General features: G+C 40.7%; 1 protein-coding gene across 7 annotated transcripts in view; it reads right to left on the minus strand.

Moving 5' to 3' along the window:
- ntng1a (netrin g1a) overlaps window positions 1–15,705 on the minus strand; it is a 122,872-nt gene that overhangs the window by 95,446 nt on the left and 11,721 nt on the right. For all 7 annotated transcript variants that reach the window (XM_085286485.1, XM_085286491.1, XM_085286487.1 and 4 more), the window contains exon 2: window positions 12,241–12,912. In XM_085286485.1, coding sequence (XP_085142611.1) covers window positions 12,241–12,492 — 252 coding nt within the window. In that variant the 5' untranslated portion in view covers window positions 12,493–12,912. The remainder of the gene's footprint in view (window positions 1–12,240; window positions 12,913–15,705) is intronic.

The raw sequence follows: 15,705 nt of genomic DNA on the forward strand, positions 1-15,705 counted from the left end.
CTTGGCGTATTGCCCTCGTGTTTACGGTGGGGGAATAATCTGAAGCGGCGCTGACTGTCGTTGAAAGAGAGCCTTCAATGTGACAACAATGTGTGTCCCAGAGTAACAGTTAATGGCTGGCACCTCTAACTGAATCATTTCATTTAGAGCCTCTGATGTGCAGACAGAGGGGATGTAAAATGCATTTCCATGCCAGCCACTCAATCGCTCACTATCCTTGTGAACATAATGAACAGATTACCGTTTGCACCCTTGTCACATCATGCCTCTGTCACAAGTGTCTGACACCTTGAGGGAGATGCTTTGAATGCATGTCCTCGCAATGCAGATGGCAAGGCCTGAAAAAAAAAAAAAGTCAGGAAACTAGTTTGGTAGCCACAGGAAATAAAACAACTTGCTAATTAGAGGAGCAATGGACTGAGGCAGACAGTATTGCCTGAGTTTGAGATGGCTTGGGAGATGGATAGGGTGAAATACCAAGTGTCTATATCCCAGCACCCTTAGGCCAAAGTCCTAGAGACAGCGCAAGTCTACACCCAATTTACCACTTGCTCTCTCTGTCCTGACTCGGGTTAATAAAATGCTAACCATCTCAATATCCGTGACGACATTTTGCTAACTACGTCCCCTCTAGTTAAATTCAGCCTCTCTTGTCCTTTTCTCTCCCACAGAAATATACTCCTGCCTGGGCTTAATCAGGAGGACTGCTTATTAAGGAAAAGCTCTCGGGTACTTCCTAAATTGGGGAGAGAACAGTCTCGCCAGTGCGATAACTGCAGATTTATGTCAGAATTAGGTGTAAATAGCTGCACTGGTTATTCCCCTTCTTTAATTAAGCAAGCACATTTTCCAGGTCTTTGTCTTGTGCGCTGACCACTCCAGTTCCCTCTGCGGGGCATATGCTAGCTTACAAAGCAACTCGGTCATGTGTAGGAGAGTGCACAGACAAGCCATTATAATGTGCTCCCAAAAGTTCAAATGGCTAAAAACTCCATGACAGCTCATATAGTTTCTTTTTTGGTATTTTTTTTATCATTCTTATATATGTGCTTTTATGGGTCTGATAAGAGAGTTCATAGCCCAGTCGTCACTTCATGTTTCTTACTTTGTTCTCTGTCGTGGTTTCGAACTAGTACTCCAGCCTGATTGAAACTACCAACGGGTAGTTATCCAAAATGATACATGGCGGTAACTGTCAAATTACTTTTCGGAGTCAGATCAAGCTGAGTGCACAAGAAAATAAGGTGAGTGGAATAACACTTTAAAAGACTGCCGACTCTGTACTTTGAAAACAATTCCATCCATTGCTGCTCATCTCTCTGAGTTCTATCTTTATGCTCCACTCTTAATATATGTTCCAACAACCTTTACACTTTCTCTTAGCTGCGACTGTGCTCACATCTGCCAGGGAGAAATATAACTGAGACGAGCACTGGAAAAATGCTCTTATGCAGTTCATGAGGGGGTACTCATCGTTCAGATTCCGCATTCAATTTCCATCACTGATAGTGTTGCTATTGATCTAGAGTTTGCCCTGTGCTCAGTGCGGGCCAGACATAACAGATTTTATGGTTTGGGATCTGTCACTCAATGTAATCCAGGGGTCTTTTTCAAAGCCTGTCCAGGGTGAAGTGCACCGACTCACATTTCCCTCGAACAAGGAGAATGACACTGTTGGCCTAAAAGCTGTCTGAGAAGAGAGAAGTGTTTCATAGGGCGAGTCTAAACAAGCAAGTAGAACTTTGAAAATGCATAAAATATATCCCCCTTCTTTTTTCTGAGTTAAACAATAACGAATTCTCTTTAATGCATTTTGACTAGATGATGTTATATCAGCCCCTTGTGTTAGCAGATGACTCGGCTTCAATATGCTTTACAACTCCTTATTGCATGTGTTTATACTACAGCTACACTTTGCATGGTTTCTATCTCCATCCATCCATCCATCCATCCATCCATCCATCCATCCATCCATCCATCCATCCATCCATCCATCCATCCATCATGTATCATAAGGAAATTATTGAGAGTTAAGTTTTCAGAATGAATGAGTGACCTGTATTATTTCAGATGTGCATCTCTTATATTACATTTCCATTAAAATAAACCGTGACACCAAATACAGGACATTGCACCTCAATTTCATTTTTGTGTTAACACAGCGAGAAAACGTTAATCCCCATCTTTTCACCAGTCATTAGTCCAATTAAGAATGAAACAGTGTGGTTTACTAAGGTGTGGTGACAGTATGCCCTCCATCAACTCCATCCACCTCCAAATGACTCTGAGACATGTCCTAATACACAGTAGTGCATTATAGAAAAGACATTACAAGCCAATAAAGGTTAAATAAACACCTACATAACTGAGGATATAACTTTTAAATTGTGCAACTAAACTACAATCAGTGTTGCTATGATGATGCTAATGGTGTTAGTGCAATGGTAGCATAGGAATTTGGCTGAGGGACAAAATTATGTTGCATATAGGTGGAAATTAATCATTTCTGACATGTTGCAGACATGTTGTGCTGCTTTTTAAAACACATATCACTTTGCATTAGTATAGTATACAGCAGCATACATCCCAAAATAGATAGAAAAGCCTTCTGAAATAGTACAATGTGAACTGCAGTTCAAAATTTAGCAAAGTGTGTCTGTACGTACAGACACAAATAGAAGCAAAGTGGCACACACACATACACTAGTCACACAACACAAGGTATTCATTGTGCTGATAAGGGATGGGAGGCCCTGCTGCTTTGAAATGCTGAGTAGAGGAGGGAGAGCGTCTGCCACAACTGTAGGAAGATCTGACCCCCCACGACGGGTAAAAATGAGGGATGGGATCACTGGGACTGCTCTATTCAGAACACACCCCCTTATCTGCTGCAATTAACATTAAAACCCCCCCGAACACAGCTAAATGAAAACATGAGTGCCTCAAAATATGAATGCTACCATATGCCATGCTCGGGGCTCTGTAAACTTCTCTCTATCGGCCTGTGCTCGTGAATGCCATTTGTTATTCAGTTCCCAAAGAGGGAAGGGGGATATTTAGAAAATCAGTGTTCAACCAAGTGAGCTCCGAGGGGAAAGCCACACTAGAGGGTCAAAGAGTCATTTAAAGTCAACGGATCTCTGCAGAAGCCAACCACTGTATCTCCATATATATTCTCCAACCCCTCGCGCACAAAGGAGGAGGAAGAACAGGGACGGCTATAGGACAGGAGGGGGTGTGTGGGTGTTCCAGACCATAATTTTCCTCAACTGATGAACTGTGAAATGCAACAAAAGCCCCCATTACCACAAGAGGGATTTTGAGTCCATGGAGCTATAGGAGAGAAAAGAGGGTTAAAAAAAATGCCTTTGTTAAATAAAATACACGGAGAAAGAAAAGAAAAACGTTCCCGTGTAGCAGAAATCAGACTGTGAGGGCCAACATGGTTGGTATATATTATTTGTGAGGTCTCCGGTCCCTAGAGTATGGTGACCACTTAACTGTGAGAAAACGTGATATTTCTGGGTGACTTGTAGTCAATAGCAAGAACTTTTAAAGATATTCAGAGGCTAAATCTGAGCTATGAGAGATCATCCCTTCCTTGACTTATATTCAATAGCAATTTTCTCGGAATATATCATTTCAGTATCTGGAAACCAAAGCTGAACGAGAGGGAAATATAATGTTTTTGCTTCCCGGGATGAAACGTTAGCCCTTTTCCTATTGACTTTGTTTTATACATGTAAGAGAATATGTTCTGATTTGCTCTTTCACAGTCCAACATGTGAGTTCACATTTAAACAAATTAACGATCCTTCAGCTTCTCCGAGGTTCCTCGCCATAGTTTATGGTGAAGGAGGAAATGTTCTGCTTCAAATTTAAAATAAAAAAATCTACAGAAAACCCTGTGGGAGGCTGGAGCCGAGGGGGCCACCCGTCATCCTGTGATGGCAGTGTAAATGGTGAAGCAACACCGAACGCCTTGATGGAGCCCAGATTTACAAGTCATACACTCACACAGCACAACATCACAGAGCAACACCTGATGTTTTCTGCATACCAACTTTTCGCTAACTTCACTTTGCCAAACTTTTTTCCCCCCTCTCTGGGAGTAGACATTTCCTCCTCTTCACACTTTCAAAAAGTCCTCCCATTTCATTCATGTACAACCAAAAGAAACAAAAACAAAAATAAACAATGACACATTGTAATGATAGGAGGTGGTGTAATATGCCATTGCTCACATTGATCACTAAACCACACCCCCTCAAGTGTTGCTACATCTGCAAAGTTTTCCATTTTCCCATGACACATGCTCAGTTTGTAATAATATTTGCAGCTCTGCTACTTAAAATTCTTGGTAAACAAAACAAAGTCTTTCATTTATTGCGGGTGGCCGTTGTTATGCCTGCTGAAAGTAAAAATATTTTCCGCATACCATGAGGTGGTTTACAACGCAGTATCCAGCGGACTCATTAAAAGGAAAAAAAAATCATTATTTTCTGTCACATGAATTATTCTGCAGTAGTAGACGCTCATAGTAAACATCGCAAAAGTTTTTGAGTAATGGGTGCGTGTACGTGCAATCCAAACGCTCTGGCTTCTGTTTGCTCTAAATACTCAGTTTCAAATAGCTTTTTTTTTTATACTCTTGGCTTTGATGATGTCAACAAGAGCAGATCTCCCTATTATGGTCATGTCATGCTCACAGCTCTGGCTGTGAGCTCAGGAGCCTTGCCCACCTGCTGTCCCCACCTTCTGTTCGTTAGAGGCAGCCAATCAGAAAAATGTGGGCTTAGAGGGAGGAGGAAGAAGCTTATTTTAGATGGAGGATGAACTGAGCAGCTGCACTGAGGGCCAGGATTATTTTCAAGTGTGAATCATGCAAAGCTCCTCTAGCAGAGCTCCAGATCAAAAATATGTTAGTAGAAATGAGGATAATAGGTCCCATTTAATATTTCCAAGTGAATGACTGTGAAACAATTTGAGAGTCTGATCAAAGACTGTATCCATAATCAAACCTGGTGCACCTTCCATTGTGTTTTAGTGTCTGCTAGAAAGTACATGAAAATATTCACAATGAAAGAATATATAATAACTATAATAACTTAAAACTAGGTTTGAAAACTCCAAAGATGTTTTTCCATAGCAACTCTGAATTTCTGCTATCAACAGTATCTCCCATTTCAAACATGTCAACTCAGTTTGCAGAACGGCTGGAAATGCACCTCTTCAGGGAATTACAGCATAATAAAATCAACGCTAATCCAATTGATTTGGAAATATTACAGAAGGTACTGTTTGTGTTGTATGTGCGGTTTCACTTGGCAACAAACTCAAACAAATGCATAGCACAACAAAGTAAGTGAATTTAGGCTCTGTATCCAGTGTGAATACAAGGTTCGCACTGCGGTTAACTGGTTACATCAGAAAATTAGCTGTTCTTATTCTTTTGCTAGCCTGCTGTTTCCTGACTCTAGTAATTGCTACTTACATGAGAGGAAACACACTTTGCTGTTGTGTCTTTGTGTCTGGATCCTTGATCATAGCACAAAGATGATGTGGCAACCATACACTCAAAACTCCATGAATTCATATCAGAAACTGAAATTTAAAACAAAAGTACTGCTATACAAGGCTGAGCCACAACATGCCCATAACAGGAAGTGGGATTTTCTGCCAACACCTGTTTAATGGACTTCTCTTGAGCCTGGTCTGGGCTGGCTGACAAGCCCATGTTCATATTGGTGCTCGAAGGCTCGGGAGAAGGAGCGCTTGGAAATAAGAAAATGATAAAAATTCAGCCGGTGCCCGACGCTCATGCAAAGTTTATAGCACAGGATGTGTCGGACAGAATATGATGAGATCCTCCCCTCACTGCGGTATCTGTAACCTTCACACTGGTCAGCTACAGTGTGGGTGTCTAACAGTTATCTGCTGTCTTAGACAATATTAGATCTATTCTCGCTGTGCCGGCAGTTGAATTCATCAAGCTACAAAATTAAAGATTGAAAGGTTCATATTTGGAGAACACGGGGGAAAAGTGTGCAGGCTGTAGGTTTCAACTCATTAAATATGAATGTTAACACTACATGACTGACATTATAGAAACCCATCTGTTAGTCTGTATAATAACTAAACAGTTCTGTTTACTTAATATCACCCTTTGTAAATAAGGAAGCAGCTAAAAGCAGCTTCTTCATTAGTAAATCCAATTTGTATTTTTCATTATTTATTTATTTATTTTTTAATTATTGTTGCCAGAGAGTCTGGACCGTGCAGCGATTTTGCACTCTGGTCACAGTGGCGGCTCAAATCCTTAAAAAAGGAAAACAAAATAATTTTCTCACAAAAATAAAATACAGTAAAATTTAAAATTTCCTGATTTCTCTGCATAATTGGAGAAATTAGCAATTTTGTCTTTTTCTATGCTCAGACAATGTGAAATCACACAAAGCAGAGATGCTGACAGTCCAAAAGCTTTAAGAAGGGAACAAAAAGTAGGGAACTAAACAAACAAATGTATTTAACACAGTAGTAGCTTGATGGTTTGTTTGAGTTATTCTGGGTTTGACAGTTTCAATATACAATGTATGAAATTATATATTCAAATAAATATGTGTTTTGTTAAACACATGTCTGCCAAAGAGTAATCAAGCTGTGTCATTAAAGTTACAGTGTTAAACAGTAGCCCGGTGTTGTTAAAATCAGTGTGCATGACATTATGTTGCTGATAGAATAATTCAGTTTTTTTTAAATAATGAATGACCTCATGTTATGAGTGTAAAATATTTTTATAGTAACTTTTGGAAGCCTGGCCCACTTGTTATGGAGGATATATCGAGTACATACTTACATACATAAGTATTACTTTACCTACTGATTATATAGAGAATTTCATCTATTTTTTTAGTTGCAGATAAAACAAAAAACTAAATTGAAAAAATATCGAATCTGGTGATTTTCAGTTTACAATGCATCAGTTCATCATATTTCATTAAAGCAATAAATCTAAGCATCAAAATTGATGCAAATGGACTAATTAAAGCACAGTGTATTTAGCAGGCATGTCTGTGGGAATGTGGCTTCAGCTTGTAGCTTGTTGAAACAATAAAGTAAATTTTATGGCTCTTATGTGATGAAAACTGCTCTGCCCATAAAGGAGAGTGTTTGAAGTGTGTCACGTTAAGAAAAAAAATGAATACGCACTATACTGAGTACAACCTTCGCCTCAACTTGTTTGCTGAGGGTTGATTAGGCTAATTAAATCACAGAAAAGAGACAGAATTCCCTTGAGCGCAGATTAAAATCAGCTGTGAAAAATTCTGCTTAAACATCGCCTGCTGGGTAATTATACAAAAATAATAACTCAGGCTTTGTTTGCCACTCCAGATAGCTATCAGTAATCAAACAATGAAACAAAAAGCTATGCTGAAAGAATCTGTGGATTATCCACAGATTTTTTTTTACTCCTATTAGCTTGTTTTGGCAAAAAATTCAAAAAATGCAATAAATGTTTGCCCCTGTTTGGCAAAGATGAAAGACAATACATAAAGTGGATCACACTGATTTAGTCCTCCAGTGTTAAACAGTTCTACTGAATAGAAAATGTTTTTTATTGGTGTTTAATTGTAACAATGTTCCTGATATCTGACCTTTTTTATACCAATCAGTGCATCTGAAATTCCATCTTTGTGCTTGTTTTTGCAATCTCACCTCACAAAAAAATCCAATATAAACTGTTTATGAGACAGACACAGACAACACTGTAGCCCTGTGGAAAAGCAGCTGTCTCTTTTCTCTCGATATCATCCTCCTCTAACCCTTGCATTGAGCGTTGCAGTATGAAATGAGACATATTGCTGCTGACAGCGCACTCGTTTTCTCAAGGAAATGTCAACATGGAGCCCGTTGGCGGAGTGGGATGGTTGAGGCATGGGAGAGTTAAAACGCTTTGGCTGTCTCAAACCTTTAATCAGGATCAGCTTAGGAAGAGGGGAGATTTGTATACCTCTGAGTAAATCTATGGGGGCTCACAACAACCTTGCCTCCCATTCACTGGTTAACACATCTAGAAAACCTCATCTAAAAGGATGACCAAGATGCAACATCGAATAGCAGGTTATAATGGGAAAAAAAGAGTCGTTGTTACAGAAAAATGAAAGCCTTCCTAGTACTGGCTATAAGCACAAACAAATACTCCTAAGCAGGTTTTGTTCAAGATAACAAATCAATAAGTATAAAAGCACCAACTACTGACCAATCAATTCTCTTGGAAATTGGCAGCGCCATTTGTAGAAGATGTTGCAACGCTCGGTGTTCGGATCATGAGGGTCTCTTAGGAGGGCAAGAGTGTTCAGAGAAGGTCTAAACCCTCTGGCTTTCCCTGATGAGCATCAATAAGAGAGCTATAGATTCTCAGCAGAGGGAATTGCCTTTTCATTGTTCTGTAGGTCTTTGTATAGCAATATAATCCTACAACAGAGACTGATTAAAGTACTAGTAAAGTCTTGTATTTCATGTCCTTGAGAGTAAGCCTACTAACCGGGTTGAATTATGTGTTTATATATGCTCTTTTTTTTACTGGGATTTAAACATGTACACAATAAGTCAAACGTTGATTAAAAAAAATAAATATATATCTTGCATATTTGCAGCTTAAGGGGGAAAAAATAAAATACGACATGCTATGAAAAGCTTGATATGGGTATGTTTGCAGGCTTAGAAATGGCAATGGTTAACAAAGTTCACATTTTAAAGCCTATATCAGTTTCTAATGAATTATCCAAATTAGTTACAACGCCATGTGTGGTATACTGTCCTCTGACACAGCATTACAGTCCTTTGATTGAGGCTGAAATGGGGTAAAAAGGCACACACTGCACCACCTCCTAACAATCCCCATAGCTTCCTCATTTAGATGTGATTGGCTATGAAATGTACTGGCCTGCAGGACTCAGGTTTCAGCATTCATCAGCACTTCCTGGTTGTAAATTGATGGCACCGAGAGAAGCATCCAGTACTTGCACGGGAATGCAGAAGGACATCAATGCATGCAAGAGCATGGTTTCCAAACACAGTTTAATTTATATATCCACACCTACTGAGTAGACTCATTTATGTTTAATGCCACGTGCATCAAAGAAGAACAAAACTGTGCGTTACGCTGAACGATCATTTTATAGCCCAAAAAGCTCTGCGGCGAGGTAAATGAAACGCTGATAATTCCCTTGAGTGCTCTTGACTGTGATGCGGCGGCTAGACATAGAGGAAACGCAGCTACTTCTCGGTTTAATCAACCTGTACTGGGAAACAAAGACGTGTCTAAATGCAACATAATTACTTCCATTGGTTTTATAAATATGCAGCTTTTTTATGTTTTTAAGGTTTTCCAAATACACAATCATCAAAGTTAATTGTTTTGCACAAGAACTGGCTTTTTTGGAGATTGCACATTAATTTTGTATGAGCTCAAAGGTGCCCTCGTGAACGCTGCACAAACCCGACCATCAGGCTGAGGCTGTGGGAGCCGTCCAGGCTTTTAAAGGCCAGTCTGAGTCTAACTGGAGGGGACCGTGAAAACTCATATGATGGCAGATTCATGTGCCGGAGTTCAGTGAATGCCAGCTTATTGCTAAGGAAAAGGTCACTGGGCTAGAAGGAGAATTAAAAAGTCTTTACTGGGGAGGGTGGTGTGTGTGATGTTGTCTTCCCTTATCTGTGACCCTGGGATGAAGGCCGCAACCCGAGATAACCACGCTCATATAAGCAGCACGCCCTCAAGCTACTGCATCTCTTTCCGTCTCGGTCTCCTCTCGTCAGGCTTCGGTGTCTGTTACCTTCAGCACTCCAGGAAGCAGACACAACGCTTTAAAATACACCCGCCTCTACGAGCGCAAAATCAATTACCAGAGAGATGGAATTCTCCGATAATGCAGCATAATGATAATTGCCCTGGATCTGCCGTGATTTGACTTATGATACAAACCACTATTGGCATTGTAGCAGCGTATTGGCAGCCAGAGTAGCTGAAATATCAATGATAATTGTTCCAATGTTGATTCGGAGCCACGTTACTGCCTGGGGTAAACATAAACCAATTGCACAGAATTGGACTCCATGGTAAGCAGCAGGGGTCATATTTCATTGATGTTTGTGTGATTTGCGATCAGCACAGTGCAGCAAGAGAGAGGAAATGGTTATGTGGGAGCTAACCGCTGCCTGTTTAATTGAAGCACTCCTATCACATCGACTGCCGGAGACACGAGGGCGACAGCGCGGCACAAACTCGCGCTAATTCAATAAGCAATAATCACACTGTTGTTAAGAGGCTGGCATTAATAATCACAAACTCCCTCTCAGTGAGTCTAGAAATAGAACATAGATCAAAAACGGATGGCTGCTCGTCCAGGATTCAGCCAGTTTATCCACAGCATAGCCGCGGCAGGCCGCACAGATACTACGACGCGCTTCAGACTCAGATGTGGATCGCTCGGAGGTCAGGGAGTCACCCGGAGGGGAAAGAAAAGCAGAGGGTGGCTGCATTTTGACAATGACCTCGCAGATATGGAATCCCATGCCCTCTAACTCACTTTTCCTTCAACCAACCTTGGAGTCAGCCAATCACAGGAGTCAGCATTTTTCAAAAGTGCCTCAGAGATGTCGGGCTGAATAATGTGTCCTATGAATAAAACACATTAGCTACAAAACATGCTGAATTATTCACATTTCAGAGCCTCCTTGCCTCCCTACACTCGAGATATTAGTTCTTCAGTCATCATATGCTTCGCACACGGTCCTCGGAGTCTCTGTCTCCCTCACGTTCACTCCTTCTCACTTCTCCGTTGATCATTCTCACTGCCTTTGTCATCTGTGTTTTGTTAATCCCTCTCTGTTTCTCTGTCTCTCCCCTCAGCTGACATTCTGCTGATGGCGAGTGTCTATTTATACTCCCAAAGTTACTACTTTTCCTGGAACATCTCACTATTTATCTAAAGAGCTCTTGAAGCCGTTGAGGAGTACATTTGTTCTGAGAGAATCTTTGATGATTTGGTAACACACGGTGGCCCAAAATGGATTCATCATTCAGCGCTAATCTGAGGCGACCAGCTGTGAGCTTCAGAGCTAAAAGGACCTGAATTAAGGAGGAGGGTGTTTTGCTAATTAAATACTTGACCTAATATGCATCTTTTGCTCATTTCACTTTCAGCTCCATCAGGAATTTGTCATTTTCATGATTGCGATATAATTTGCAGAATCAACACCATCGCTGACACTTGAAAGGGTAAACCAATCAACCAGTCGCTGCTTTGAATTTTGCTTTTTTAAATCAGTCTGATCCCGCAAAACATCCCCATCATTTGCTGGGTAGTTCCTTGTTGAATTTGTTGTGATATTAAATGCTCGTTGGATAATTTTCTAAAACGTGTTTAATTATTTTATTTATTCCAACTCCACTTTAAAGTGTTTTTTGATCATAAAACTGAAAATAAATACAGTAAGAAATCCTGCTGATGCGTACAGTTTGGCCCTGCAGGTCACAGCATTAAAATGTTTATATATGAGAAAACATTTTCCTCACAGAAGAACATCTAACATCTTTTTTCAGAGCTTCCCAAAAAAATAACAAAAGAATAATAAGGAATGCTGTGTGACTGATTAATATGTCTGAACACTGCATGGGTAAAAACATTGTGCATATACCATCATGCACCACACTGTTATATTTTTAGTCCACCTGTGCACTATTTCACCCACCCAGAAACTGTTTGAATTTTTAAGCCACTCACTCATCCACAAACATGGGTGCAACAGCAAAGCTGTGCTGGGACGTCTCTTTACTCTGAAAGCAGAACGACTGAGGAAGCTGTATTTCTATATGAGGCTTTTGTGTGTGCAGAGAAAGAGGTGAGCGCTTGTGTTTTCATTGAAAAGTCACATTATACTGTGTTTTCTGCCGTGTCAACAGCACATCAGACAGTGTTTGCAGTGCACACCAAGAAGCAGCTCTCTAAACAGCAGAACATGACGTCAATGGGCACAAGCCTCTATTTCTTCAGCCACAGTAAGGTATCTGAGTCACACAGGCTTTTGAAAGTGTCTGTCATGGCTGTGGGGTTGAACAAGCCGAGAAGCAACTTGATACACAGGAACAGATAAGAAAGACGCCTTAGGTTGTCTTTTTTTCCCCTACTAGGTGTACAACTTAAAAAAAAAAGTTTCACTTTTCAGCGTACTCACCAGGGCACAGTACGTCTCTGGAGGGTCTCCACAAGTGATGTTGGGAGGATCTAGAGTCACCTTTAGGTACTGGGTCATATCTGCTGCCTCGGGTTGGCAGGCCATGTAGTCCCAGGTTAAGCCTTCATCTGAATAAACCTGGGACTTGCACACATCGTAATGTCCCCATGCTGCAGCAGGGTAGTGCTGCATGGCTGCCTGGCAAACACCAGTCCACAGTGCCTGCAGCGTCAGCGCAAAGTGGAAACGCATGACTGGCCCTTTCTCAGCTCCTTGTTAAGGAGCCGTATCTCCTTCTGAAGGGTGTACAAACAAGGGATCGCTCTTCGACTTCCACTTACTAAACTTCACTCAAGAAGAGTGAGGAGGCATGCCAAACTCCCTTTCGGTGGAGCACGGATTGCTTTACAAGTGTTTTTCAGTACAATTTCTGTCTCTTTCAGGTTTTCGAGGGGCGGTGGATGATTTGAGGGATGGTGAGGCTACCAGCCCATTGAGAAGATAAGACAGGACCGAGGGAGGGAGGAGGATGGTGGAGGAGAGAAGGAAGAGGAAGAGGGGGGAGGCAAGACGGAGATAGCCCTCTGACACGCTGATAGGAAGATGAGTGACGGGTCTCCTCAGCTTGCCTGGCTGTCAATCATGGTACTCGTCCTGCGTGACGATCTGGCACTGCAGAGAAACAGGAGAAGGAGAAGAAGAGGCGGGGTGAATATATATTTGACAGTGAGAGAACATTAGCTGGGGCCACGTCATGAGTAAAAGGTGTACGTGTGAAAAGAAAGTTGGATGGGTGCGAGAAAAAGGTGCCGTGCTGGTGTTGGTTGTCGATCAAAACACAGAAAATCAGTAAGCGAGGCCACCGGGGTAAACTGGATCCTGCTGCTTTCACGCCAAACCCTCATCACACTCAGCGGTATTAAGCCTACAGTGTTACAGCTTTCCCACAACCACACTCACCTTACACCTCAGTCAACTCAAACACCATACAATGCATGGGAAAAAAGGACAAATAGCATGCAGAACATAACAAAATTTCATGTGTTGTTCATTCATGGAAACCATTCACCTCAGTGCTGCTTTAATCATAAATACTGGACAGTACTCTAAATGGCTGCTTAATGGTTTAAGCTAAATGCAAATTTCAGCTTCTCTTTTTGGTTAGCGCCACTTTGTATCAGTGCTTTATGGGATAATACAGCAAAAAATCAAGTTACAGCAGGGAAAATGTGCAAAAACCTCACATCTATAAAACACAGACATGCGTGTGCACTTTTGTATTGGTGCATATACATGTGCAAACACACCAAAGTTCATATGAAAACAAAAATACCAATAAGTACCAATCGGTTCAGTGTATTGATGCTAAATTTGATCTTACAGATAAAACATTTTGTCCGAGGTATCAAGGACTTGTACTGTGTCAGCTGCACAGGGGGATGGAAAAAATGATATTGTACAGTTGAAATCAATTGTGTAGTGAAAAACCCTGAAGTAGTTCAAAAATAAAAGTTGGCAACATCGGGAGTATTATGATACTTTAACAGCTATCATGAGCACTGGAGTCGATGATCCAACAGGGAGTCATGGGAGGCTTTTATGTCCGTGTTGTCATTAATAATATATAAATATTGTTTTTTTCCAGTTCAAGTTTAAGTTCTTGATTAAATGTACTCAAACAGAGATTGATTGATTTTTTTTTTCACTTGCAGGCAATGGTAAGACACATTTTGACTCCCTGATAAAGCTGATGTAACATTTGTAGAAACTGTGAAGGGTGTGAAGGACACAGAGAATAAAGAGGTAATATTATTTATTATCTATCTGATTAATGAAAATCCATTAAAGAAAAAACAAAGAGCCCCATCAAATGCTCCATCAAATGCTCCACTATCTTCACCTGGGAGAGCTCTCCTAGTTGTTACAATCGAGCATAGCATCCGGGGGTCCATAAAAAGCTAGCTCGTCTGGCCCACCATCCATCACTATTCAAAGGTTAGTGTAATGTGTGAAGTACGTGGGAACATTTTCTTGACAATAGCTGGCTGCACTGCACAAACGAATGAGAATTAAAAATCCACTGAAAAAAGGTAAAAGTGACCTTGACCTTGAGCACAATTTGGATGAAGACCCATTGTGTGTAACTTTGATTAAATTCTGATTGGAGCAGCAATTCTTTCAAATTATGGAGAGATGGGCAGACGACAGACATCTCACCACCCTGTAAGCTCATCTGACTGATGCAGCAGAGTTAGAGGTAAAACGGTACGCTTTCTAGCTAGTGCTAAGTCTAAGTATACTACTGTATATGTAAGAATTCTGGGTAATTTGTACGCAGAACATTGCACTCTCTGTTACTACGTTTTTTGTTTGTGGAAGTTTGTTAGCAGATATACCAACTTGTGACCGATCATTAGAAGCCACCGCAATACAAAAACACTATAGGAAGTTAAAATGTTCTCAGTAAAGGTGCAGCCCCTGTGTGTGTGATCCAATAATTCCAAACATCCTATGGCAAGAATAAAGAGACAAAACTGTTTTCAACATTACAGGTTAGTAATTAATGATGACTGGATAATGAGTCATGGAGCTCCAAAATACTGTATTCATGACATATCACACTTAATCAAGACAACATCCTCAGCCAGGTAGTAGAGGCTTTGACCCAGAAACAGGGTTGCTAAATCTTTATGTAACAAGTGCACAGATGAAAAGATGAGATGAAGAGATACTCATGAGATTTGTGAGAATGAATCAAAGCAGTGAAATCAAGACAATGAGCGGAAAGACAGTGAAATACTCATGTGTACTCCAAATTCCTTTCTATGGGTTTGTCTATGCAACCAGAATATTACAAATAAATGTAACAGTTATCTGATCCATACTGATATAAACCAAGTGATTAAAGCTGCCTTAAATGAAGGACGGAGTGAACCGTACTCCACAAAAATGAAGTGGCCACTTTTGAGATTGTCCCACATTTCAGCATTAATAGTTCATGACTGTTCACAAGTTTTAAAGGAGTCTCGCAGATGGTGGATTGTCCATTGCAGGAGCCACAGTCCTATATCACATACAGTGATTTACTTCATAGCGTCTATAGGATCCATTTATAACTGCCAACCATTGTGGGCTATGGCCTCGTTTTTTCTTCTGTCTTCAGCCTTCTCTTATTTATTTTTTTCCACATACGCTTTTTATTCCAGTTTTTGTGAATTTAGGTTTCTTTTTTACTTATTTAAAACATCTTTGAAGTAAAGATGTCTCCGACCCACATTTATCTTTATATTTCAAAAAGCAAGCCAGATGACCAAGGTCGTAGGTTATGTGAACATTTCCTGCTTCCTGCCTTCAAGCAGCAGCCCAACTGAGAGTGATTGATGGAGAGCAGACTTGGAGACTGAAGGCTCCTTCTCTGGTCTCTGTTGTGCTGCTTTTTTGCAGTATGTGTGCAGCAACAAAACA

Source organism: Mchenga conophoros, linkage group LG9, assembly GCF_057382185.1.
Source record: "Mchenga conophoros isolate Kocher_MC1m ecotype Shallow Benthic linkage group LG9, M_conophoros_male_GT1.1, whole genome shotgun sequence".
NCBI classification, from domain to species: domain Eukaryota; kingdom Metazoa; phylum Chordata; class Actinopteri; order Cichliformes; family Cichlidae; genus Mchenga; species Mchenga conophoros.